Source organism: Colletotrichum navitas (genome assembly GCF_030913465.1).
Source record: "Colletotrichum navitas strain CBS 125086 chromosome Unknown LY79scaffold_28, whole genome shotgun sequence".
Lineage (NCBI taxonomy): Eukaryota > Fungi > Ascomycota > Sordariomycetes > Glomerellales > Glomerellaceae > Colletotrichum > Colletotrichum navitas.
The window spans coordinates 88,571-112,704 of NW_026850574.1; the positions used below are offsets into that span (position 1 = coordinate 88,571).

At 54.0% G+C, this 24,134-nt stretch overlaps 8 protein-coding genes across 8 annotated transcripts; 4 read left to right on the plus strand and 4 right to left on the minus strand.

Annotated features, from left to right (window-relative positions):
* Positions 1–2,090: 2,090 nt before the first annotated feature.
* Positions 2,091–3,923, minus strand: LY79DRAFT_192746 (short chain dehydrogenase). Its single transcript, XM_060551404.1, has 5 exons — positions 3,200–3,923; positions 3,074–3,143; positions 2,700–3,008; positions 2,524–2,640; positions 2,091–2,462 (listed from the first exon to the last, which is right to left on the minus strand). The coding sequence occupies exons 1-5, from the start codon at positions 3,612–3,614 to the stop codon at positions 2,282–2,284; spliced, it is 1,092 nt and encodes a 363-aa protein (XP_060414304.1). The 5' UTR covers positions 3,615–3,923; the 3' UTR covers positions 2,091–2,281.
* A 1,873-nt stretch (positions 3,924–5,796) lies between these two features.
* Positions 5,797–7,136, minus strand: LY79DRAFT_590086 (acyl-CoA dehydrogenase domain-containing protein; the record flags this gene model as incomplete). The annotated part of the gene is made up of 2 exons (XM_060561105.1): positions 5,797–5,890; positions 5,956–7,136. 2 exons carry the CDS (start codon positions 7,134–7,136, stop codon positions 5,797–5,799), a joined length of 1,275 nt encoding a protein of 424 aa, XP_060414305.1.
* A 322-nt stretch (positions 7,137–7,458) lies between these two features.
* On the plus strand, positions 7,459–9,276 carry LY79DRAFT_669568 (carboxyl transferase; the record flags this gene model as incomplete). Its single annotated transcript, XM_060563661.1, has 3 exons — positions 7,459–8,009; positions 8,060–9,101; positions 9,154–9,276. The coding sequence occupies 3 exons, from the start codon at positions 7,459–7,461 to the stop codon at positions 9,274–9,276; spliced, it is 1,716 nt and encodes a 571-aa protein (XP_060414306.1).
* Positions 9,277–10,984: 1,708 nt separating this feature from the next.
* Positions 10,985–11,581, plus strand: LY79DRAFT_669569 (NUDIX domain-containing protein; the record flags this gene model as incomplete). The annotated part of the gene is made up of 1 exon (XM_060563662.1): positions 10,985–11,581. The coding sequence occupies one exon, from the start codon at positions 10,985–10,987 to the stop codon at positions 11,579–11,581; it is 597 nt and encodes a 198-aa protein (XP_060414307.1).
* Positions 11,582–12,536: 955 nt separating this feature from the next.
* On the plus strand, positions 12,537–13,482 carry LY79DRAFT_590089 (dienelactone hydrolase; the record flags this gene model as incomplete). Its single annotated transcript, XM_060561106.1, has 3 exons — positions 12,537–12,654; positions 12,781–13,097; positions 13,153–13,482. The coding sequence occupies 3 exons, from the start codon at positions 12,537–12,539 to the stop codon at positions 13,480–13,482; spliced, it is 765 nt and encodes a 254-aa protein (XP_060414308.1).
* A 1,154-nt stretch (positions 13,483–14,636) lies between these two features.
* Positions 14,637–16,703, minus strand: LY79DRAFT_553310 (aspartyl-tRNA synthetase). The gene is made up of 2 exons (XM_060557765.1): positions 15,461–16,703; positions 14,637–15,410 (listed from the first exon to the last, which is right to left on the minus strand). The coding sequence occupies exons 1-2, from the start codon at positions 16,535–16,537 to the stop codon at positions 14,733–14,735; spliced, it is 1,755 nt and encodes a 584-aa protein (XP_060414309.1). The 5' UTR covers positions 16,538–16,703; the 3' UTR covers positions 14,637–14,732.
* Positions 16,704–16,811: 108 nt separating this feature from the next.
* Positions 16,812–22,272, minus strand: LY79DRAFT_553311 (WD repeat domain-containing protein mip1). Its single transcript, XM_060557766.1, has 3 exons — positions 21,499–22,272; positions 17,410–21,053; positions 16,812–17,352 (listed from the first exon to the last, which is right to left on the minus strand). The coding sequence occupies exons 1-3, from the start codon at positions 22,048–22,050 to the stop codon at positions 17,133–17,135; spliced, it is 4,416 nt and encodes a 1,471-aa protein (XP_060414310.1). The 5' UTR covers positions 22,051–22,272; the 3' UTR covers positions 16,812–17,132.
* Positions 22,273–23,207: 935 nt separating this feature from the next.
* LY79DRAFT_192901 (uncharacterized protein) lies at positions 23,208–23,810 on the plus strand. Its single transcript, XM_060551405.1, has 2 exons — positions 23,208–23,613; positions 23,707–23,810. The coding sequence occupies exons 1-2, from the start codon at positions 23,348–23,350 to the stop codon at positions 23,762–23,764; spliced, it is 324 nt and encodes a 107-aa protein (XP_060414311.1). The 5' UTR covers positions 23,208–23,347; the 3' UTR covers positions 23,765–23,810.
* The last annotated feature ends 324 nt before the right edge of the window (positions 23,811–24,134 follow it).

The window sequence follows — 24,134 nt, forward strand, 5'->3', positions numbered from 1 at the left end:
TTCTTTTGTTTCTCTTCGTCAGCTCGGCAAGACCGACTCTTGGTCGAGAGTCGATCGGCGAGTACCTATGCATCGCATGAGGCGTTCTTTTTTACAGACGGTTAAAGGAGGGCGACGGCCCGTCAAAGCATTGCAGTGGAAACAGCGAGTTACAAAATAGTTATTCGGGTGGTTTTCTTGTTGTTTCCTTTTTTTTGGGGGGGGGGCAGGCCGGTAAGAGGAGGTTTATTGGCGTTCACAGCCGTTCAAGCAAGGTGGCGAATCGTTCCGAGGCTGGGTTAAAGTTGAACCGGGAGGATGCTTCTGGACCGACATTGCACAGCAACCGGCCCAACTACATCTATTGACACCCTAGATAAGAGAGCTCTTTTGTGTTCAACGCGTCGAGGACCAAACCTCATCCAACGTATCACTGTATTGGCGATGTGACTGCGCAGATGAGTGCGTGTTATGTTGACTGAGACACGGCAGGGGATGGCATCAGGTCTAAGAAAGACCTAGGCTGGTTTCTGAGATGAATGCCTGACTCGGCTTGCTTAACAAGGCCGCAAGGTGCGGCCGCTACAAGTCAAATGTTACTGGGAATCCTACCGATTGCCCAATGGTTTGACTCGAATAAGGGAAGTAAGCGACAGCATGCTCTACCCCGGTCCGTTTGACCATCAGACTGGTAAGTGTAAGTAAGGGGTGGGGGGGGCGGAGAGGTGGGAGAAAAGCAAAACGCAACTGGTCACGAGGATTAATGATTTCTGCCTTAAGAGGGACCGCCTTAGAAACGTACGTACCTCTCAGGTCGTAGTTTCTGCGACAAAGGACGAGGCGGGTGGGCGAACCTCCTCGAGAGCGATACCCACCCCGCCTTCGCCCCCATAGACTATAGTGCAGCTCATCAGGCAAACCAAAAAGAAAGAAAAGAACGATGGCTTGAGAAAGCAGAGTCCTATCGAAAAAACGGAGATCAGAGGATTCACTTCCTCCAGGCCGGTCCTGACGCCTTACGCAAAACCCACCCCACGTCTCGGCCCCCCCTGACCTGCCATATTGAGCACGAGTGGCAGCAGGGTGGCTGGATGGATGAGATGAGATGGGACGGGATGGGATGGGAAAGCTGTTTGAAGCTACCTACCCTGGAGCTCGACAAGGGCTGCCCACTGCGGGGTAGGTACACAACGACACACCTTCGGAGCCGGGAACGAGGAGGGGTAGCTCACAGCTCTGGCTGATTAGCCGTTGCAAGCCGTCTGCTGACTAAGACGACATGCAGTATCTTCTTCCGGCGGCCCAATATCTTCCCCCACAAGAGGCTGGGCTCTTTTCATCTAGTTGGAGGCGGCGCTGTATCAGTGTCAGGAAGCTTCGAGCTGCCCATCCCTGCGGCTATCGGTTCGTGCAGTCTGGTACAGCAGGGCTGTGTTCAGCTACTACACTGAACTTCGTTCCTCACAAGCACCCATTCCACCAGCCAGCCAACCAGCCAGCCAAAATGAGGCAGCACCCCATGGGCCCTGCATGCGCATGCAGCGAGGGCGAGAGGCGTGCTTCGGTACTCGCCTCCTGCCCCCCCAGTGTCCTCCTCAGCGGGTGTGCAACCCGACCCAGCGCCCAGCGCGCCCGTTTCCACCGGTGTCGTCGCACAACATACACAGCACGCATGCACCCCATCTAACCTCTTCCCACACACTCCCCCTTTTGCCTGGCAGCGTGCATTCGCTCCCTTGACCGTGCAGCCGTCGATACAGTGCGTGACTTACATGTATGGCCTGCGGATGCAGGCAGTGACTTGGACGACGGGGGAGGGGGGGTTCCAGTGGCCACATGGCACCCGCCGCGAGCTTCACCATGGGACATCTGCTGCTATTGATACCAACTTCGCGCTTCCGAGATACCAAGATTATCTACCCTAAGACGAGGGTGGTTCGGGAGGTCGAGATCGGTGAAGGAGGATGCAAGGCCGTGTAAGTGGAGGACCGGTGGGGGTACGCTTTCTGAACGACCGTCGGTCGTCTGGGTGTCGCAGTGGAAAACGCGTCGACGGCTCCGTCAGATAAGCCTCGCCACATTGTATGTCTTGCTTCCTTTCACAGGCTGAACCAGGGCGGGGAATTATCACTAGACTTTTTGAGTAATATAATATTAATTTGCAATACTCCTTTGACAATCAACGGATAGATGTCAATGTTCTTGGAACCAAACGCCCATCATTTCAGCACCGAATGACGTCTCTCGCCTTTTATGCCTTTTCTTCCCCATTCTGGCCATCAACATGTATGTAATCGTTCTCTTATGTAACAGTGTAACCGCCGTCGACTCGAAGGTCAGCGCCCGTAACGTACTGGGCAGCGTCGGACAGGAGGAAAGTCACGGGGCCCATCAAGTCCTTAGGCTGACCCATCTTGCCCTGGGGAATTAGGGATGTCCACTTCTGCTTGAGGTCCGGGTTGTCATCGAGGATCTTCTCGGTCCTGTGGCAATGAGTTAGCAGCTTTTTATAACATTCAGTTGGCCACGATATCGGGTGCTTACAAGGCTGTGAGCATGTAGCCGGGCGAAATGCAGTTGACGCGGATGCCGGCGTGGGCCCATTCGACAGCCAAGGAAGCAGCCAGGTGGCGGACACCAGCCTTGGCGGCATTGTAAGGTCTATTCGATATGTGTTAGCTGATAAATTCTCGAGCAACTCTGGAGGAAGAGCGACGTACGCCTGCGGCTGAGGGACGTTGACAATCGAACCAGACATGCTGCCAATAAAGACCATGCTGCCAGGCGACTTGCGCTCCATGAGGTGCTTAGCAACGCCAATCGCAAAGAGGTAGGTACCGTCCACGTTGACGCCCCAGAGCTTGCGCATGCGATCGATCGGATAGTTAACAGCGTCGAAGTTCTCGGTGAAGCCGGCCGATGTGACTAGGTTGTCAATCTTGCCGTGAGCAGCGAGGACCTCGGCAAGGCAGGCCTCAACAGACGCCTGGTCTGAGACGTCTGCGTGATGGGCAGTGACCTTGGGGGCTCTATGATGTATGGTTAAAATCCAATTGCGTTCATAAGAAATCAATTGAGTGTTCGGATAGCGTACCTTTTTGCTTCGGGGTTTTCTCTCTTGAATGCCTCGATCAGGTTCTTGGCCTGGAGCTCTGCCTCTTCCTCTGTTTTTCTGTTAGAACTAGTGCTTGTGGAATGCGAATTATAATTCAAGGCTTACTATTGAGGTCGACAATGGCGAGATCGCTGCCAGAGTAGACCATGCCCTGGCCCATAACCAAGCCCAGACCGCGGGCACCACCGGTGACGACGCCGACATTGCCCTCCAGAGAGAAAGATGCAAGTGTGGGCTTGCCAATGCCACCGCCGTGGCCACGGACAGGCTTACTGGAAGGAAGCTCGTGGTCCTCGGGGTACTCGACCGTAACGTCGGGGTCGGTTCTTGAGTACTGGCCGGGATGGGGCTTCTCTCTGACATTGGGGCTGCCGCTGATGGATCTCGACTGTTGTTGGTGCTGAGGCCTGGTAGTCGTGATGCCTGCTTGGGCAGTCTGAGTGGACTTGGCGCGTGTCTGGGCGTGCTGAGTGATGGGACGGCCCATCCGAACGAGCCGGGCGCTGAGGGGACGAAACATTGTGACTGTCTTTGTATTGCGCAGAGTGCTGTCGTCCGTAAGACGTCTCCAGCGAAGGTGAAAGTAAGGTTCTCAACCAGAAAGGGAGGATAACAGATGTAATCCTGTTGGATTTTGGAGGCGCCGTTTAGTTTTGAAACTGAACGGCGGGATGATGTCAGCGTGCGAACCTTTTATTGTTGGGCAGCGACTTGGATGATCTGAGATGAAGCTAGTTCTCCCTCGCAGAATGGAACTGGCGATCAGTTGGGGCAGTATTACAACACCATCAGTCGAGTAACGCATCGACTTGAGCACCGATGTGGTTGATGACGTGGGATCAGCGGAAAAGAGGCTGCTGGTTGCCTCTGATCGCCTTGATGTTGGCCTGTATCGGGAAATACAAGGTTGGGTGTCGGTTGGAGGTAGCTCGTCGGTGGGAAGGGGGATGAGAGAGCAAGAGGGCTGGAATTAACTGGGAGGCCTGAGGAAGTTTAGGAGGGGGGGGGGGGAGAGCAGGAAGAGGTCCATTTATGAATAGCTCAGGATGCAAGCACGGAAATGGTGGTTTAGGTAAGGCAGCCCAGGGAAGGGGGACTGGCGGTGGTGTGAATTGGCCGATTGGCAAGGAAGGGTATGGATGATCAGTTCACGATACTTGGGGGACGTGGACGCGTCTCGACCTCCGTGTGGAAAACTTCACGTCTTGACTGTTGAGTCGAAAAGAAAGTCTCAACCATCACGTTGCAGGTTGCAGATGCCACTATCACACTGCCTCGCGGGGAGCTGCCCCGGAGCTAACTCAGCTGGAGCCCGAGCAGACATGCTGCTGCCCACCGCCCACACTAGAACCACAACCCCGGGGCGGGGGTGGATATGAGGGAGGGAACTTGGGGGCATGTTGCCGGGATCCCCGGCTCGGGTGGCCGATTCTCCTCGCCTCTCTTCTCATCGATGGATGCCCAATCGAATTGCTCACGGTGATGGCATGCTAGTACTGTACTCCGTACTGTACCTTAGTAAACCACCTACTTGACACGGTCTATGCTGTAGGCTATAGACACTCCCCTCCGAGATATCGCAGCGAACCGGAGAGAAGCAACAGAAACCCCTAAAACCCTGGTCAAGATTTCCACGCCCTCCACTTTTGCCCCCAAGGAACGGTTGGTAGAGAAAGGACGAGAATCTTTGAACAAGCTTGCGACCCAAGCTCCAACCTTCTTTTTTATAGAGTCTGGTTCCTGGGGCCAGGACGCATTACGCGCTTTCTCCACAGCTACCCCGACTATCCTGCGCGGGACGGAGGTTCTGAAATGCTATGGGATCAGGGGGGACCGGTCTGGCCATCGCTAGTCCTGACCTCCAGGTCGGAGAGCGGCCACAGGCTACGCCCAGCATTTTCCCTATTGCATTGTATGCACCTGTGTATGCAAGAGCCTAAGAGGAGAGACCAATGGGAAACACTGTCATGTATAAACTATCAAACCTACAATGCCATCACGTTGAACGGAATGGCCATGCGGCTGGTGCGGCCGTTATCATAGTGTACTGATGATCCATTGTAGTTGGTGTATGCGGTGTACAGCTCAGTGAGTGTTGTCGTGCTTGCGAAACACGAGGTTCGAAAGCGGAAGCGACCGACTGACCGACATGCACCGAGTTTCATGCCTACCACCACTCACCCACCATCTTATTCCGGTCGCCCCCCAGGGCCCAGAACACGAAAGACATCCATACATCTTGCCACTCGAATAGTAAACCAGGGTGCCGGCTCGGGAATGCCATATTCGGTCATCCGCCTGAACCTGCCGTCTTCCTTGCAGATTAGGGGCCTTGGAAGCGCACCTCTGGTTCTGGTTCTGGTTCTAGTTCTGTTCTGGCCAGCTCTGGCATCCGTTCCCAGACATGCAACCAGCCATAGACAGTAGTACACCTAGACTATGGCTGATGCATCGTGTTTGCACCCCAGCATCGTGTCTGCCGGGTTTTGCTTGCTATTTTGATGGTGTTTGGCGTGCAAGTCCGGAGCTTGCAAATTGTGACAGCGTCTGGCGCCAAATTTTCATTAGTCCCATGGTTTCTCGTCAGTTCAACGCAACAAGCTTGACGTCCACAAAGGAACTAATCCATTGGACCGACACCTATCATCTACCCTGGAAGTAACAAAATGATGTCCCATATTTTGGCCCCGTCTTTTCCGTCATCATGCAAGATGGGCATATTCCTTGTTGAAAGCCCTTCCAATCACCATTCTCCGAATCTCAGAGGTACCGGCCCCGATCTCATACAGCTTCGCACTAGGAACTTGTCAGTGAGCCGTCCTCGCAAGCCAATTTTTTTCTTCTTTTTTTGCAGCACTTACTCTCTTAAAAGTCTGGAAGCCGGCATCTCTTCCATGTATCCCATGCCACCAAGAAGTTGGATGCCGTCCAGTGTGCACTCTGTCGCTCTCTCGGCAGCATACAGGATAGCACCGGCGCAGTCCTGTGTCCGGATCAAGCCCTCCTCGTCGACAGCTTTGGCCGTATTGTAGGTGTAGGCACGAGACGCCTGGAGCTTCGTGTACATATCCGCCAACTTGCCCTGGATGAACTGGTTCTGGGCGATGGGGATGCCGAACTGCTTCCGCTGGTGGGCGTAGGGCAGAGCCACGTCCAGCGCGGCCTGCATGATGCCTAACGGGCCGGCGCTAAGAACGAGACGTTCGAGGTCGAGGCCTTCCATCAACACGCGCACGCCACCGTTTACCTTACCGAGGACGTTCTCTTTGGGCACGAATACGGAGTCAAAGTTGAGCTCGCCAGTGTTGCTGCCTCGCATACCCATCTTGTCCAGCTTTCTTGCGCAGCTGAAGCCCTTGGCCTTCGTCTCGACGATGAACGCCGTGACGCCCTTGGAGCCTTTGTCGGGCTCCGTCTTGGCGTAGACGACGATGATATCGGCATCCGGACCGTTGGTGATCCACATCTTGGAGCCGTTCAGGACGTAGCCGCCGTCGACAGCTGTCGCTGTCATTCTCATGCTCACCACATCGCTTCCGGCCCCAGACTCGGACATTGCCAGCGCACCGACGCTGGTGCCAGCAATCAATCCGGGGAGGTATTTCTGCTTTTGTTCCGGAGATCCATTGAGCTGAAGCTGATTGACGCACAATTGGGAGTGCGCGGCATAGCTAAGGCCAATTGAGCCAGAAGCACGCGAGATCTCCTCCATGACGACGCAGTGTGCTTGATAACCCATGGCCAGACCACCGACTTCTTCGTCGGCCGTCATGCCCAGAAATCCCGCCTCGCCGAGCTTCTGCCACATCTCGTTGGGAAATGCATTACTCTTGTCCGTGTTCGCGGCGACCTCCTCCGTGATCTCGCGCCTTGTAAATTCCTGCACGCGTTCGCGCAGCTCCGTCAGGTCGGCTTGTGATGGTGCCTCAAACCCCTTGGGGTGCTTAGAGGAGTGGTGTCGGGTTTGGAGAGCGGGGCTCGCGAGGGGTCGCAATTGACGCGCCGGTCGCGCCAGCGATCTGAATGCTCGGATACTTGACATGGCAATGACTTTCAATAAGAATGAATGATGGGGATGAGAAAGGAAGAAATCGTAAACACAACTGGAAACTCCTCCCGTTGTTGATGATCCAAGTTGCATTAGCTTAATGCCGAGCAGAGGTCCAAGGTGCTTCGGCTACGGGCGGCTTGCTGCGGGCCGAGGTCAGGTATTCGACATCATTGGAATGGTATCCCGTCAGCAAGCGAGTGGCCCTCGAACCTCTCCTTCTCGTCTTCAAAGGGCATCGTCTGCAGTTGTAGCCCAGTCTCCTTCATACCCCGAGTCCCTACACCCGTTGGCAACATCCTCGCACACGTCTAAAATGTCTTTCTCACGGTCATCGAGGGACGTCCTGCTTCTGTCGCGTCAATTGACACGGCCGGGGTTCAGAGCACCCCGCCTCCCGCGTTCCGCCCGTACCGTTGCGACCTTCACGCCGCCGCATCAGGCCAGCGCCATCTCCCGAATCCAGACCAATGTCGACCCGACGTCCGAGGAGTTTAAGGAGAACAAGCAGCACATGGGCGAGGTTATGAAGAAGCTGCAGGACCTGACGAGAAAGGTACACCTCGGAGGTTCGGCAAAGGCGAGGGAAAAGCACCTTGCGAGAAAGAAGATGCTGCCGCGCGATCGAGTCACCGCATTGATCGATCCCGGCACGACCTTCCTGGAGCTGTCGCCGCTAGCCGCTCATGAGCTATACCCGGAGGCTGACGTTCCTGCGGGAGGCATCATCACCGGTGTCGGCGTTGTGGAGGGCGTGACATGCGTGATTGTCGCAAACGATAGCACAGTGAAGGGCGGGACCTACTACCCGATTACGGTCAAGAAGCATCTGAGGGCACAAGCTGTGGCCCAAGAGAACAAGCTGCCGTAAGGAACTTCTAGTCGCCCTCGGTAGACGATTGCTGACGCATGCATAGTTGCATCTACATGGTTGACAGCGGCGGGGCCAACCTCCCCCACCAAGCGGACGTGTTCCCGGATCGTGATCACTTCGGACGCATTTTCTACAATCAGGCAAGGATGAGCTCCATGGGGATTCCCCAGATCTCGGTCGTTATGGGTCCGTGCACTGCGGGTGGTGCTTACGTCCCCGCAATGAGTGACGAGAGCATCATTGTTGAGAACCAAGGTCACATCTTCCTGGCTGGTCCGCCGCTGGTCAAGGCTGCCACCGGTGAAGTTATCAGTGCCGAGGAGTTGGGCGGCGGCAAGATGCACTCTTCTGTTTCGGGTGTGACAGACTATTTGGCAGTCGACGACGCTCATGCCATCACACTTGCCAGGCGCAGCATCAGCAACTTAAACTGGCCCACAAAGTCGCCTTCTACGGCGGCACCTGTGCAGAACTATGCTGAGCCGCTATACTCGCCAGAGGAGCTTCTCGGCATTGCTAGTACGAACCTGCGGAAGCCATTGCCCATTAAGGAGGTCATTGCTCGTATCGTTGACGGTTCTGAGTTCTCCGAGTTTAAGCGTGACTTCGGTACGACTCTGGTCACTGGGTTTGCCCATATCCATGGTTACAAGGTTGGCATTGTTGCTAATGATGGCATCTTGTTTGCCGAATCATCCGTGAAGGGCGCGCATTTCATTGAGCTTTGTGCTCAACGAGGCATCCCCTTGGTGTTCCTCCAGAACATCTCCGGCTTCATGGTTGGCTCCGCCGCCGAGCGTGGCGGTATCGCCAAGCACGGTGCTAAGCTTGTCACTGCCGTTGCTTGTGCCGATGTTCCCAAATTCACTGTCGTCGTAGGCGGTAGCTATGGTGCTGGCAACTATGGCATGTGTGGTCGAGCCTACAGCCCCCGTTTCCTATGGATGTGGCCCAACTCTCGCATTGGTGTCATGGGTGGTGAGCAGCTGGCTGCGGTGATGGAGACCGTTGGAAAGGCCGACCCCGAGCTGAAGGAGAGGATAGAACGGGAAAGCGACGCAACCTACTCGTCGGCTAGGTTATGGGTCAGTTACTTGGTTGTCCACATCATGTGATACTTGCTAACAATGTTTATAGGACGACGGCATCATCCCTCCTCAGCACACCCGCCAATATCTGGGCTTGGGTCTAAGGGCTGCCATGTCAGGTCGGAATGAAGTCAAAGCTGGTGATACCAAGTTTGGTGTATTCAGAATGTAAAAAGCTTAGATTCTGTTTACGTGAAAAACGAGCGCACAATAAGCCATTTTGTTACCTATCAAGTAATCCAGCAATCAAGTATCGCATCATATGATGTCTGGTTAGACTACGACGGGGCCCATAACACTTAACTATCGTGTCAATTGATATGACAGTAGACGTTGATGCGGTCTCAAATCCAGTAGGGGATTTCTATATGTACTCCCTCTGTTATACTCGGCAATGGATAATTTTGTTCAACCCTCAAGATGATGGATGCTATTGCAAAACAGTCGGTTTTGAAATCGATTTGGAGAAACACAACTCTCTCTCTCTCTCTAAAGAAAAAGAAAAGAACAAAAATCCTGGACTCGTACGTTGAAAGAACGCGAGTTTGTTCTGCAGCAGATCAAAAAGAACCAGTCGCACGGGATTGCCTCCGACGATCCACCGGCCAAACCCCTGCCGAACGCCGGCGGTGAAAGCCCTGGGCCTGTCTCCCAGCCCTCTTCTCCTTATCACCTATAACTTCCAGCTGTTCCCCTTTTCGAGACATTTTACCACCCCGCCCCCACGTATTCTTGCAAATCAGACACCAGCAGGGCTGGCTTGGCCACAGTCGCAATGATCCACGTGCTGGCATTTATGCAATGTGGACGTCCGATCTCGTTGTTGTCAGACACAGGACATACTGATTGATGGTCTTAGTGGTCTATCTCCCAGCCATTACACCGGCTTCCAGAAGTGCCGGCGATCTCCAAGGGTTCGGTCAGCGCAACCGGTGTGAAGAATATGACGGAGCAGTGTTGAACGTGACACGCGGCTATAAGACTTGCCCCGAAAAGGACGTTCTCCGGCCACAGAAGCGAAGAACCAATGTCTTTCGCTTGTTAGTCGCAAGACAAGCATCTCACCACTTGCATGAGGTGGCTTATCATATTTCTCTTCAAACTGTTCTCAACCATGTGGTCTCATTCGCTTCATCCTACTACTTCTTTGTTCTTCCTTACTTTCAAGTCCTCAACAAACAGCCTGTGCGGCCAGCCAGTGTGGTACGCTCGTACCCTAGTCTCACCGATGGCCAACCCTTGCTTCACCGGTCTGCGCTCACCTGACTAGCCCTGCAGTCCTGGCGTCCCTCTGTCTTTCTGTCTCTCTCTCTCTCTCTCCCGCGCTCGTAACCGCGGCTCCGGTAAAGGCCTTTGGATACTGGGATGAGGATTCTAGGCGGGACGCGATGGGTGCATTAGGGCTTTCATTCACACCTCTTCCATAATAGCTCTTCTCTTGGCCCAGGGATGCCGACGTGCAACTGCATGAAACGGAACCGGTCAATGGGCGGTGCTATGGTTTTGCCCAGACACTGACCGATTGAGAAGGAGTAACAACGGAGGAGAGGCCAGATAAGGCATGGTCGTCAGCTTGATTGAGCCTCCTTTCGTGATACGCCTCACCGCCACGAGGCCTGGGACAGGTATAAGAGGAGGTGGTTGCTTAGTTGGTGAGCTGCCTGAATCTGGCTTCGATGACCCAGGTTGAGCTAGCTGCCGAAAGGCGTTCTTGGTTTCTAGATTTACCCCATACTGAACCTCCCATCCTCATCCGCTGAGGGCAGTAAACGGTATCATAACGCAGCAGTCCGAATCTCGTCTATCTAGGTCTGCCTCATTGTCCGACGAGGATCGCATCACAGAAAGCCAGTGAACCGAAAAAACGACATTGCGACAAGATGACTCCATCGGCATTGACTGGAGAGCCAGAGATGTACGCATCAACTATCGCCGAGATGGCCCGTGGCCGGAAGTTCTTCCCCTCCCACAAGTTCATCATTAGCTGCGGTACCGTCACGGTCGATAAGCGCGGGCGGCGCGTGCTCCTAGTCTACAACAAGCGCCACCGCATCTACCAACTTCCCAAGGGCCGCAAAAACATCGGCGAGGACCTACTCACGGCAGCCCTGCGAGAGACTCTAGAAGAGACGGGCGTCGCAGCAAGGCCGGTCACCTTGCGACTCCGAACGAGGGCCACGCCCGTGAGCAGGCCGCCAGGCGCACCGGAGGTATCGGAAGAGTTTGTCGACACGGAGCCCGTGGCTGTGTGCCACTACCCGGACCCGGCTTCTGGCGCGATGAAGATGGTGTTTTATTTTGTGGCGGAGAGGAGCTTTGATGTTATGTCAGACGGGGGTGCCAGGGAAGACCGCGCCAAGTTCGATGTCGTCTGGGTCGACGCCGCCGAGGCGGCTGATAAGTTGGCGTTCAAGGAAGATGGTATGGTTGTCGAGAAAGCTCTGGACGATCTAAGGACGTCTGGGTACGACGTTTAGTTTTGGAATACGTTAAATTGTTGCTTGTAAGTAGATGGTGTCCACAGGATACAAAAGAAAATTAGATACTCCGCAGGGAGGTCGGCCTGAGTACAGGTACGGACAGCATCTGTTTCGTTTCTTCTTCTTTTTTTGCCCTCTACATCTATCTGACTTATAAATAGTCATCTACAGAATGAGAGTGAGCATTGAATTGGCAGCACCGGAGTGCTTTTGTTAAATACATCGTTCATGTTTCCTCCTTATCTGAGAACGCATCGCTCTTGATTCAACTGATCTTCTTGCTGCTTGTATAAAGAGGAGCTGACTTATAGCTTGATGGTATTTGAGCATAAGATTTGGACTTTATCAGTTGCGTTGGAAATTAACCATAGTCCAGAACTGGGACGACCTGGCGTATAAGGTGCCAATCTGCCTTTCGGAATCATGCCCCGTAGGTGCCCTAAAGCAGCCATCAAATACCGGAGCGGCCGGTTGACCTCAAGACGGGCACCGACAACGGGCCGTGGAGGCCCACAACAGGCGGGGTCAAGGCATCCCCCCCCCATCCCCAGCAATGGTGACATCACCCCACCCCACCTACGAACCCCCCTCCAAAGCTCCCAGAGAGAGAGCGAGGTTGTGGTCTACGAGAAGGGGTAAGAGGCTAACGCCACAGATCTCTTTCCGTTTGCCTGGTTAGTTGAACGTCACCCCCGGCACATGTAGTGCCCCGCCAACAGCTCGCTGCCCAATCGTCATTGAAAGAAACCATATGAGCTCCCACGCTATTAAAGCTGCCCGCTCCCGATGGCCGCTGGTCTTGAAACAACCTACATCCTCCCCCACCACTGTGACAGCTTCTCGATCAACGTCGACAGCAACACTCACAAGCTCTACCGCATCCAAGAATCTCGCAACCTGCTTTGTTAGCTTTCCTCGACAGTCACACCCGTTCTCTACACAAGCCGCCAAGATGTCGACTATGCCTGCTCAGCACGGCCACTCCGTGGGCTGCTGCAACATCCCGCCCGTAGTTTCCAAGGGGTACGAAGCCAAGGGCACTTACGAGGAGATTGGAGGCAAGAAGACTTGTAAGTTACCAGTCGATCCCAACCAATTGGGCCCAGATCTTTAGTACACGGTCTGCCACTCTGCCTCCTCGCTCAACGACGTCTGCCAACCGTGGACCCAACAGTACTGACCAGACAAAATTCCAGACGTCACCGGTCCCTCCGATGCGAAGAAGGCTATTGTTGTTATCTATGACATCTTTGGATACTTCCCTCAAACCCTCCAGGGAGCAGACATTTTGGCCACAAGCGGTTCCGAGAAGTATCGCGTCTTCATGCCCGACTGGTTCGTCGGCGAGCCCTGCCCCATTGAGTGGTTCCCTCCCAACACGGAGGAGAAGCAGAAGAACCTGGGCGGCTTCTTCCAGAAGTTCCCGCCTCCGAAGATCGCCGGTATGGTCCCCGACTACGTCAAGGCTGTGCAGTCCAAGTTCTCTTCTGTCGAGTCCTTTGGTATCATCGGTGTAGGTTTCCCTCGTAACTCATTGACCGTTGCTTGTAAACTGACGGCATCACAAGTACTGCTGGGGAGGTAAGGTCGTCTCCCTCGTCACCTCTGGCGAGAGCAACCCATTTAAGGTTGGCGCCGAGGTCCACCCCGCCATGGTTGAGGCCGAGGATGCCAAAGGTATCAAGATCCCCCTCATCATGCTCGCCTCCAAGGACGAGCCTGAGGAGGATGTCAAGAAGTTTGAGAGCAACTTAAGTGTTGCCAAGCACGTCGAGATATTCAAGGACCAGATTCACGGGTGGATGGCTGCCCGTTCGGACTTGGAGGACCCCAGAGTCAAGGAGGAGTACACCCGTGGCTACAAGACTGTCCTTGAATTCTTTGCCAAGAACTTTTGAGTGAAGACCGGGACTTTCGAGCTTGCTACAGCAGACAACAAATAACAAAACTGTTTTGCAGTACTAATGCCCATATATTAACGACGCCTTATAGCTGGTTCGGCAGTGTTTCATTTGTTGCACAAGCTTAGAAGCATGGTCCATCCCGGCCTAAAACTCAACTGCAAGTGGCTCGGTACCCAATGTGTTCGATGGAAATGATGCAGTCTTAGAATATAACAATGACAGTGCATATATTGGGTTCAAGAAGCTATAAACGTCGGACGGAAATAGGCCTACAGGTTGAAGTACAACTAATTCTCGCACACCCAGCGCTGTCTTTGAACCTTCCCGCAAACTCCAACAAACAGAGGCGATCGGCTTAAATTGCCGGTTAGCGTTTCACTTGATATGTGTTGTCCCATGTGCTCGAGAACAAGGGCATGGTATTCTCTTTTATCAGATTACCCCAGTTGGAGATAATCGCAAGGGAATCAAATCGGTATAAGCCTTGAAAGCACATCATCGATAGACCCGAGCTGGCTCGGCGGCCTCCTCAAAGCAGTCGTAAGCCAATTTGAAGCCCCTCCCCCTTCACACTGTATCCGAAGCTCCTAGTACTGAAGCATGAGATATGGCTACGATAGAGACAGAATTGCAAAGCTCTAAAAGATTGATCTAAACTGCCCTCAGCTCCACCTTAGTACACCCAAGTATTCTCCCTAGCCGGCACTTGACACCGAGAACTGAGCCACAAGTAGCACACGGACTGATATAGCCTCTCTCGTTAGACTTGGTATGACTGCTCAGTTGCTGCTCCAGGATCTGCGCTACGTCATGTGGCCGGCGTCAGCCGTTGGGCCGCCTGTCTCAGGCCTCAACACTTCTTTTTTACGCAAGATACAAGTCGACGCCGATGAACAAGTCGATGCTTCTTTGCTCTCTGAGTGATGCTGTGCTTCGAGACACGTTTTTCATCGAGTCAAGGCTTGGCAACACTGACATCCCCATATTACTCGATGCCTGGAGTCAGGTGGTATCAATATTCAAAATGCATCAAATGAATGCTAATTAGTGGCAGAAAGGCGCCGGGCGACAAACGATCACAAGGATGGATATTGGGAAAATCACAGGCAATCTCCAACTTGTCTCGCAGCATGACGAAGGGAAGGCAATGCCATAAAGTACTCTTCATAATGCATTTTATTCTTCAACCATAGCCATACCGGCAGTTTTACGCTCCTGCAATCAATCCATCCCACCTCAGCCATTTACGGCACAAGCCTCTTGGGGGTACGAGGGTAGTAGCTGGCCAGGTGCACAGAGGGCAAGTTCAAGAACCAGGCAACAACACGGTCGAGACCGATACCACCGCCGCCGTGGGGAGGCACACCGGCGCTACGGAAAACGTCGACGTACTCCTTGATACCCTGGCTGTTCGGGTCGATACCCTTCTTGCGCAGGCGGGCCTCGAGGACGCTAGGGATGTGGATACGCTGGCCTCCGGAAAGGATCTCCTGGCCGCGCATGAAGAAGTCGTAGGCGTTGGTAACCTTAGGGTTCTCGGGGTCCTCAAGGGCATAGAAGGGGCGCGCTCCCTCGGGGAACTTGTCGAGGACGTAGAAGTCGGTGTTGAACTTCTTGCGGATCAGGGCGCCCAGGGCCTTCTCCTGGGGAGTGGACATATCCTCGTCATCCGAGACGTTGCGGTACTCCTCGGGACCCTCCTCACGAAGGAGCTTCTGTCCCTCGGCGAAGGTGAGGCGGACCTCCTTGCCAGGCTCGGGGAGGAGGAAGTCTTCCGAGGGGTAGACGGCGCGGACGGTGTCAATAGCGTCGGCGCAGCGCTCCTTGAGTCCGCGGAAAATGTGCAGAAGGACCTTCTCGAGCATATCCTGGACCTCGTGGTAGTCGTCCTCAATCTCCATCTCCAGATCGAGACCAGTGAACTGTGCTGTTTTAGCCAGTGGTCTTGCGTTTGCATTCTATGTGTACCTACCTCGGTCATGTGTCTGGGGGTGTTGGAGTTCTCAGCACGGAAAACAGGGCCAATGCAGTAGACTCTCTTTCTGCCACCGGCAATCTCGAACTGTTTGTAGAACTGGGGGGACTGGGCCAGGCAGGCACTCTTGTCGAAGTAAGGGAGCTGGAAAACGTTGGCACCACCCTCGGAGGCGGCACCAATTAGGCAAGGGGGCTCAAATTGAACGAAACCCTGGGCGTCGAGGTATTCCGCAAAGAGCTTGCGGGTGGCCATGCGTATATCGGCTATGGCCTGCTGGACGGGGGCACGCTTGTGCATGACGGGGTTGTTGAGATGCGTCGACATGCTCGCGCTAGGAGTGGTGTCGATGCTCACGCCTTCAACACCGGCCTTGACGTCGTCCACGGTTTTATCAACCTCGGGGGCATTGGGATCCTCATCATCGAAGCTGTTGATAGGACGGTTCGAGACGGCCAGGCTCATGCCCAAGGCCTCGGGGCCGGGGGCGATGACGTAGAGCTTGGTGATGTGCAGCTCAAAGTCACTGACCTTGCAGCTCTTAACGGGCTCGAGGGGCTTCTGCACTGTCGCCTCAACGAGGACGTACGACTCGAGCGCGATACTGCCGATCCACTTGACCATTTGCTTCGAGACGGGCTTACCCTCGGCGCTCGCGGCGATGACGCCCTGGATGGCCCAGTTACGCTCCTCGCGGAGCTCAATGAAGCACATCTTGGCGCCCTGCATGCGCGAGTTCTGAATCCACGCGCGCAGCTTGATGGCCTTTCCGACATGCTCTGCGCTGATGCTACGCAGGCTGGTGCGCTCGGCGTCGACCTTGGTCTGGGGCTTGACGTCGCCGTAGTTGTCCTTGGCCAAGTCCTCGCCGCCCGCGCCGCCGGACGCCTTCGCGGCGGCCTCGGCGGCCTGGCGCTCCGCAGCTTTACGGGCCTTCTCGGCCTCCTTCTTTGCCTTGGCCTCGGCCTTCTTCGCACCCTTCTTTGATTGCTTCTCGCCTCCCTCGCCGGCCTCGGGAGCGGGGGCGGGGGGGTTGGATTCGGTCGGCTTGGGATCGGTCGGCGCGTCAGCCATGATTGCGGGTTTGAGATTCGATGGGGGAAAAAACAGTAGTGAACCAGAAAAATGAGGATGTGATAGGTCGAGCTCGATTTATCTATGCCGGTTCGATGACTCTTGTGATTTGACCTGATTTCGGTGTGACTGTTCCAGTAACACCGCGAACCTGGAAATTTCGCTGGCGGGGCAGAGATGATGACCCCTCGCTGCGGGCAGCAGAGAAGGTGGTGGGGCCTGAGCTGAGCTGCCCTACTACGCTTATCGATAAGCACGTCCGTGTGATTTCATGCTGGATACTTCTTGTTGACCCTGATCTTGATATGTGACTAGCTAGCCATAGGTATTTCCTTATTACAAGTTTCATTTTCATACATCAATTGGCTTCAGAACGAGCCAACTGCTACCAATTAGTATCTCATGCAATTCCTTCCCTTGCTTGCCATGGTGCATAAGGCAACCAATTCAAACGCCGTCCGTCGCCAGTAAAAGGTACGCTGCCGCCCCGAGATGAAGAAGTTAAAAGAGTAGTTACACAGCAGCAGCATGATCCCCCAAGAATATAATCGGACTACAGGCGAAAAAGTACCGTCTACCTTCTCTCGGATATCAACTAAGCGACCAAGGATTGTGAGTCGGACTTCTCGCAAGTGAAGAGGTTGATGTAGTAGTCTCCTCTGGCAGCGCAGGCCAAAATGGGCCTGTGCGGATGGAACGCAGTAGCTGCTATAGGAGAGCCCCTGTTTTGCTGCAGGAAGCTGGAGTACGGCTCGACACGTGACAGCTCTTGGCCTTCAAAGTTGAAGACCTTGACAGCATGCGCGGATGTGCCACTGCGGGGGATATGATTAGTATCGATGGCTTCTCGATAGGGGGTTCGTCCGACTTACACTGCAAACACCGGCAAGTGCTCATGGGTGCTGGCCGTTCGGAGCGTGTCTCGGGTCGTTTGGTAGACGTGAAGTGGCCGATCCATCCGGATGTCCCAGAGCTTGACTTTGCCGTTTCTGCTTGCACTAAGAAGTTCTCGTTGTCCGCCACGCTGCAGGTGGACGCTCTTTATCCACTGCCGGTCTGTTTCATCCTTCCACTTCTTGATCATGGAGTCCTGAGGTCTGATACGAGTATCAAAAACGCGGACGGCACCGTCGCCAAATCCAGCCACAACTGTGTGGCCCGTCATCTGATCAGAGGTTAAGGAAGTGACACAGGAGCCAGACCGGGCGGGAATATCAATAATGCAGGTTTCGGAACCCGCAGACCACACCCGAATGACTCGTACGTCGCCAGCCACTAGCACTCGGCCTAACGACTGCTGCCAATCGAACACCATGCCGGAGTTGACGTTACTAGGGACCATGTGTGTGAGAGCCCGCCAAGAAGAGGCCAGGCTGATAGACTTGTCGGAATCGTAGTTCTGATAGATGCGAATGACACCATCTGACGAACCGGTCATTAGAAAAGCCTGGTCGTCCTCATTGATGAATTTCATATCGCTGATTCTTGACCCTTCCGGGTTACCATTGGAGAACTTGCTCAATCGAGCATGCTTCTTCCAGTCCCACACACACACCGTGTTACCATCGTCCGCGACAGCAAGATGATCTTCGAATTGATGGAACGTCAGCTTGGCAGGCTGTGAGCCGTTGTTGGTGATGCCCAGCTGATTATTCCACTTGTGACTGCCGGCGTACTGCTTGAGCGGCTGCGTTTCTGCCAGAATGTGGTCATTTCGGGACCGTCTCCAGAGCCGCTCGTTGTACTCGGTGCTGCCTGGCTCATCCGACTCGCTCGGCTTCATCTGAGGCTCGCAGAAATACTCGATTGACCACTCTAGGAAAGTGCTCTGGAGGGGGAGAGAGGGGGCTTCGCCTGGCTTCCGGTCCTCAAAACCAGCAGAGACAGGCTCTCTGGCAATGTGGTAGTTCGCATGGATAGCTGTGGGATCGCTCTGCTCTGGCGGCACTTCAGCAAGCTCCGGCGCCTTGATCTTCTGAGATCCAGCCCGATGCAGACTAGGCGAGGGCGCCGGAGAGGAGTAATTAGGTTTCTCATTAGCATCAGCTTTGCCATCGTTGCCAAAAAGGGGCAATTGGAATAGCAAGCTTGCTGTGCGACGTAACAAACCGGGAGAAGGCAGTGGTGGGGTTGCCAAAGAGTTGGAGACACCAATGGCATGGCTTCGCTGATTTAGGTTCAGGTGGTTCTTTGTTGAAGCCCGCTTTGCCCTCTTTCGAATGTCGTCAATGAGAGTCTGGGCGTGCTCACCCACGGGCGAAGCCATCACGGCCTGATGAACGTAGTCCACAATCATCGTCGCATCACGCTGAACCTCAGGGTGAGGGTCAACATTCAGCATCAAAGCGTGCTTCCAACAAGCAGAAAAAACAGTGTTGTGTGCAAAGCCATGGACCGTGGGCTTAATGGTGCCATCTGCGTTTCGATTTTCCTTCCTTGCGTAATGCAGCCCCATCTTGTGGTCCATGCCGTCCTGTCCTGGTGGGAACAAGAGATATTCTCTCTCTTCCTGAAGCTGTTCGTATGCGGCAACAATGAACTTGCTTTCAAAGCGGAGTATGAATCTTGAGAGGAAGACAAGGAACTCCCGGCGCACCATTGGACTGCCATCATTGGCCATGTCCAGCAGTGTCCACGCAATAGACTCTTCAATGCGAGCAACCTCGTCAGTGAGATCAATAATGCCCAAGAACGTGGTCATGGCATACATCATGGCTGCTCGGACCTCAGGCACTGGGTCCTTGGTCAGGAATGATAGCTTTGCGGGAGCGTTCTCCCTGATGCCACGCCACTTGGCCTCCGGCAGTTCTTGCCAAAGCTGACTGATGCAGAGACATGACCACTGTCGAAGCAGAGGGTTTTCTTGGTTCTGCAGGTGCAACAAGCAGTAAGTCATGATATCAGTTTGGTTGCAGACGTGCTGACCCGGCTTGTAATCCTTGCAGAGCATAGAGAGAATAAAGGCACACATCGCTTTGTGCTCGGGCTCGTTGACCACAGGCAAGCTCTCAGATGGTTTGAGAATCTGGGCGAAGTAGTTATAGCCGCTGTCTTTGATAAGATCCTGCTGGCAAGAGATGTCGACTGCTAGAATCCTAGTCCATATGAAGATCATAACGGGTTTCAGTTCTGCCGCAGCGGACTGTAACAGCTTCAGGACATAGGGGAAGATGCCTATGCTCAGGGCAAGCTGAACAGCCCAAGGACCTAGGTCGAGGAATCTCCCAAGCAGAATCAATGCCCTGACCCTGTGCTGTTGGCTCAGCAAGACTTGAAGTACCACTGGAAGCTGCTCTGGTGGTCTCTGAGACATGGCGTCTCCACGGGTGAGGTAGACGTCGAACGCCGTCAATTGCTCCGTGAAGAAAGTCGAGTTTTGGTACTCGTACTCGATTCCTTCGTTCTCCTTCCTCTCCAGCATGGGAAGTTGAGCTAGAGCCATGTCCACAGCCAAATCCCAGCTTGCCCACAACGGATGCTGGCGGGTCACGGGGAGTTCGGGAAAGGACTGCGGGTGGCAACCGTACACAGACATAATTCTCTGCGCCAGAAGAAAGTTGCGGAACAAGGCGGCGACCATAAGGTCCTGCCTGAAGAACTTCCGGAACAGGTGTCGGGGTAGTGTTGTCCAAGCGATGGTATCCGTGATGGCTGTGAAAATCCAGTTCAGTTCACCGAGGGGTGTTCTTCGCTCCTGTAATCTTCCCGGAAGCTTCTTGGCGCGCTCTGGAGTAAGGTTTGTTTTGAGGGGGTTCTGAAGGACGAAGAACCACAGAGCCATTTCAATGGGAGTGGTGAGACAAGAAGTGAACAAGTCGGCTGGGAGGAGAGGATTCGTTGGGAGATTCTCCTTGACACCACAGGCAGCCAAATGGATATAGGGCTGAAACACCGTCTTTTCATAATTCGGATCTCTTGCGGCCGCTTCGTTCTCCTCCTGTTCGTGCTTCTCCACGAACCTGTGATAATTGTTGAGAATGTTGCCTGCCTCGGAACAATCCCAGACGTAGATCGTAGGGGCGTGTAGCCACTGCTGAAGATCATACAGAGAGACTGGGATGTACTGAGTGTAGTTCTTGTTGAAAACCCAGATCTCACCACTGGCAGTAGGCTTTGGCACTCCATGGCCGTTGTAGTGAAGCAGGACTCGTTCATCCTTTGCATTCCTGCGCAGGGATTGGCAGAACTTCTTGGTTTCCTCCACTGACGGATCCAAGTATTGTTTGTATCTTGTTCGGATGGCAAGTGTCTCGTACTGCGCCTGTAGTGCCTTGCCAATGTTTTCCAGGGCTTTCTGAGGAGGCGGGGTCGTAGGGTCGGTCCACGCTTCGAGCTTCGCACCAGGGTTCGTCTTGAGCTGGTCGGGAGGTTCGACTGATATATTAAGGCAGACGGCCAGGGCAGCAGAAACAGTTTTGAGTCTGTCACGCATGCGCCAATCCTGAAGCTCGTGTAACGTTGCCTTTGGTTTGCCAGTTGTCTCGTGTCGTTTGTCGGTCCAGTACATGTACCAGTTCTGGGAGCAGGAGTCAGCATGAGTTAACATATATGACAGGATGTCAGCAATTCCCAACAGCCCAAAACAGCGCCGCCAACGTATTTTGATTCGGATTGGTTCAATGCTGGCGGTGTAGCTATCACGCCCATCCAAACGGGTGACTGCATGGCCACAGAGGTTCAGGTAGGATGGAATGTAGACCTCGACTTGGATGGAATGGTGCCCGGCGTCACTGCTCAGGACCGGGATTCGCACGGCAGTCCATGGTCGTGACGTACAGACCCGGCATTACACCACAGGTTTCCTCTTCTTGCGCAACACGCGCAGACATGGACTACTGTCAGACCAGTCCAGCTGTACAGTATCGCCACGAGGCCGCCAAGTGGGGAGGCGCAGAGCTTGAAATGGGAAAAAAAGGAAGCAGGACCAGAGATGGTGGGCAATGAAATGGGATGCCACTTACATTCGCTATCTGAGCCAGGATTTCCGGCGACTCGTGGTATTCATCGAAGCCATGCCTGGCGCCCCAATGCGGAATATCCTCCTCAGAGTGGTCGATTTCCTCGGAGCGGTTGACTACAAACTCGCTCTTCGACCGCATGAGCAATGGCTTCATAGATGGGCGTTTCGGTCGGTCGGAATCCGATTGTTCGCCGGCGTAAAACCCGACAGAGAGGTTCTGCTTGTTTCCAGGCGCACTCGATGGCCGTCTGGAAGTGCCATCATCATGGCTCGTTGACCGTTGAAGCGCTAGAGGCTGAGGAGCAGCATGTGGCAATGGTTCGGCTGTCGCATCGGCAAATGCGGTGGATCCGTTGGGACCCTGCATCGGCGGCATGTTGGTAGGACTTCCATTAACACCAAGCAGCGCGGTGCTGTTCGTCGTTCGCGGGATGCTTGTGTGGTGTCGAGGTTGGGAGCTGGATAGTGAGGGCTTCGAGGTGCTCGGCTGTCGAAGATGGGTGGCGGGTGAGGGGCGAGGGAGGGGGTGATCTTGCACAGAGGCAGCAGTCATATTGTCAATGACTCTGTCGAGATGTGTGCTTGGCGCAAAAACCACCTGTCAATAGTTTACCGCGGCGACATTTCGACCCTGGGCGTCGCGCGGATAAGGTGATAGAGATGTGGCAGGCGATTGCGTCGGTAATGCGAATTTGGAGTTTTTGGAGGACGGGAGTGACAGGTCCAACGTTGGGTGAAGGCGCAGCGCCGCGGCTAACACCCGCCCAAACCCCAGCTCGACGTGGGCAGGTGCGGCAGAGGTAGGAGGTGCCTTGGTCCACAGCACAACATCCGCCCAAAATTAGGAATGACCCTCTGGGTACCTACCTAAACTACCTACCTAGGTAGGCTGATGTCAGCTTCGGTCCCCGACCTATCAAGATAGAGAAGAGCCGCCTCTGTATCACTTGCCCCAAAAGCTTCTTCTAAACTTCCAACCAGCGTTCCTAATTATTCACATCTACTGGTTAATATGAGCAGATTGATGCCAATCAATCGGATATACCGCAAGAGTATACAATTCAGGAGTTCGTCTTATCTACGCCCCGGCGCAGTCATCCAGTCATATGATGATTATGATGATGATGATGGCAACGGTATCCGTACAGATACAGCCAGCTGGGTCAACCCCCAGCACGTTAGAGGCACTGGGTAAAGACGTTGTGTGACCCGACCCTGACCGCCTTTCAGCTCCACATCTCCGCATTATTCGTCCAGTCTCTTGTCCTCTCGTCTCCCAGCCGCTGGCCGCTGGTCGGTCGCAGGGTGTAAGTATGTACCCACCGTATCGTAGGTCGGTACCTTAGGTAGGTAGGTAAAACAGTCAGATGGCGGGGATGAGGTAAGAGGAGAAAATGGCGCTAGTCCGAGGATGGTCTTCCGACTGTGCTAAGGGTACCTAATCGTCGTGTACCTGTGTGGTGGCCTTAAGAGGGACCGCCTTGCCTCATGCAACCAACCAACAAGACTGCCTGGGTCCATTCAGCACAATCCCGCCTTCTTTTACTACCTAAGGCAGGCAGCTAGGTAGGTACCTAGGCAGTGTAGGTATGTATCCGTAAGAGATGGCGCGAACACGTACGTCCACTCGGACATTCGCAATTGGAGTGCGCGTTCCACCGCTGTATTCTTTAAGGCCCGTAGGTGTCTACGGTCCTTCCGCTGCTGGACAGTCAGGTTTGTATTGCCTCCCAAGGACTCTGTCGCGTGTACCTGCGTTATCGACCGAATTTAGGCGGCCGACGATATCTTAAGGGCACTAGCTAATCGAAGACAACATTCCTTGTAACATCATTCAATGACGGTGGGGAATGGGCAGACGGGAAGGCAGGCGCGTTAGAAACAATGTCTCGTCCAAACGGCCGGCTCTCTCTATTTTGGCCCATAAATTCACTTTTATTTTTATTTTATTTTTACCCCCTATTCTCTCCATTGATGATTTCACTGGGGCGTCTTTTCCTTTGCCTCCTTTCTTATTTCATTTATTTCTACTTGTATGGATCATTGCGTTTTCGTCTCTGATCTCCGCGCACGTCATATCGCGAACCAAGATGACATGTCCTTTCCACGATATGAGGTGTGTGCAAATCTCAATCGTCGTCACCCGTTGGTGATTCACCCTGCTATGACGACGCATCCTCACGTTTCTGGTCCCCAACATGCTATATAGCATAGGCAAGGTCCTTCGTCGGCCAAAGGGTTACCGAAAGGCCGGGAATCCGCTGTGAAGACCCGATCGCGGCTACGTCTTGTCTTTCAATATTAGAAATATTCAAAAGTCTCGAGATGGGCTGATTGGTCCATAATATTCGTAGTCATTCAATGCGTCCATGCGTCATCAGAGCCGTGGTCGCGAGGCCCCATTGAGTTTGTTTTCGGAGCCTCATCGTACCTCTGTCGCTTCTCGATGACCGCCGCTTGGCCAGCGCACCGTTTCCCGCCTGCTTCAGGCCAACATTGATTCTCACCAGAATGCTCGCATCTTACCCTCGGACGCGCCATCTTAAGAAAAGCATTCTTGCAACTGCTGGGCGCATAGTCTAATTTGCCAGAATCATGTGCCCATTCCATCCGAGCCTTAACTCTGCGCCACCGGTG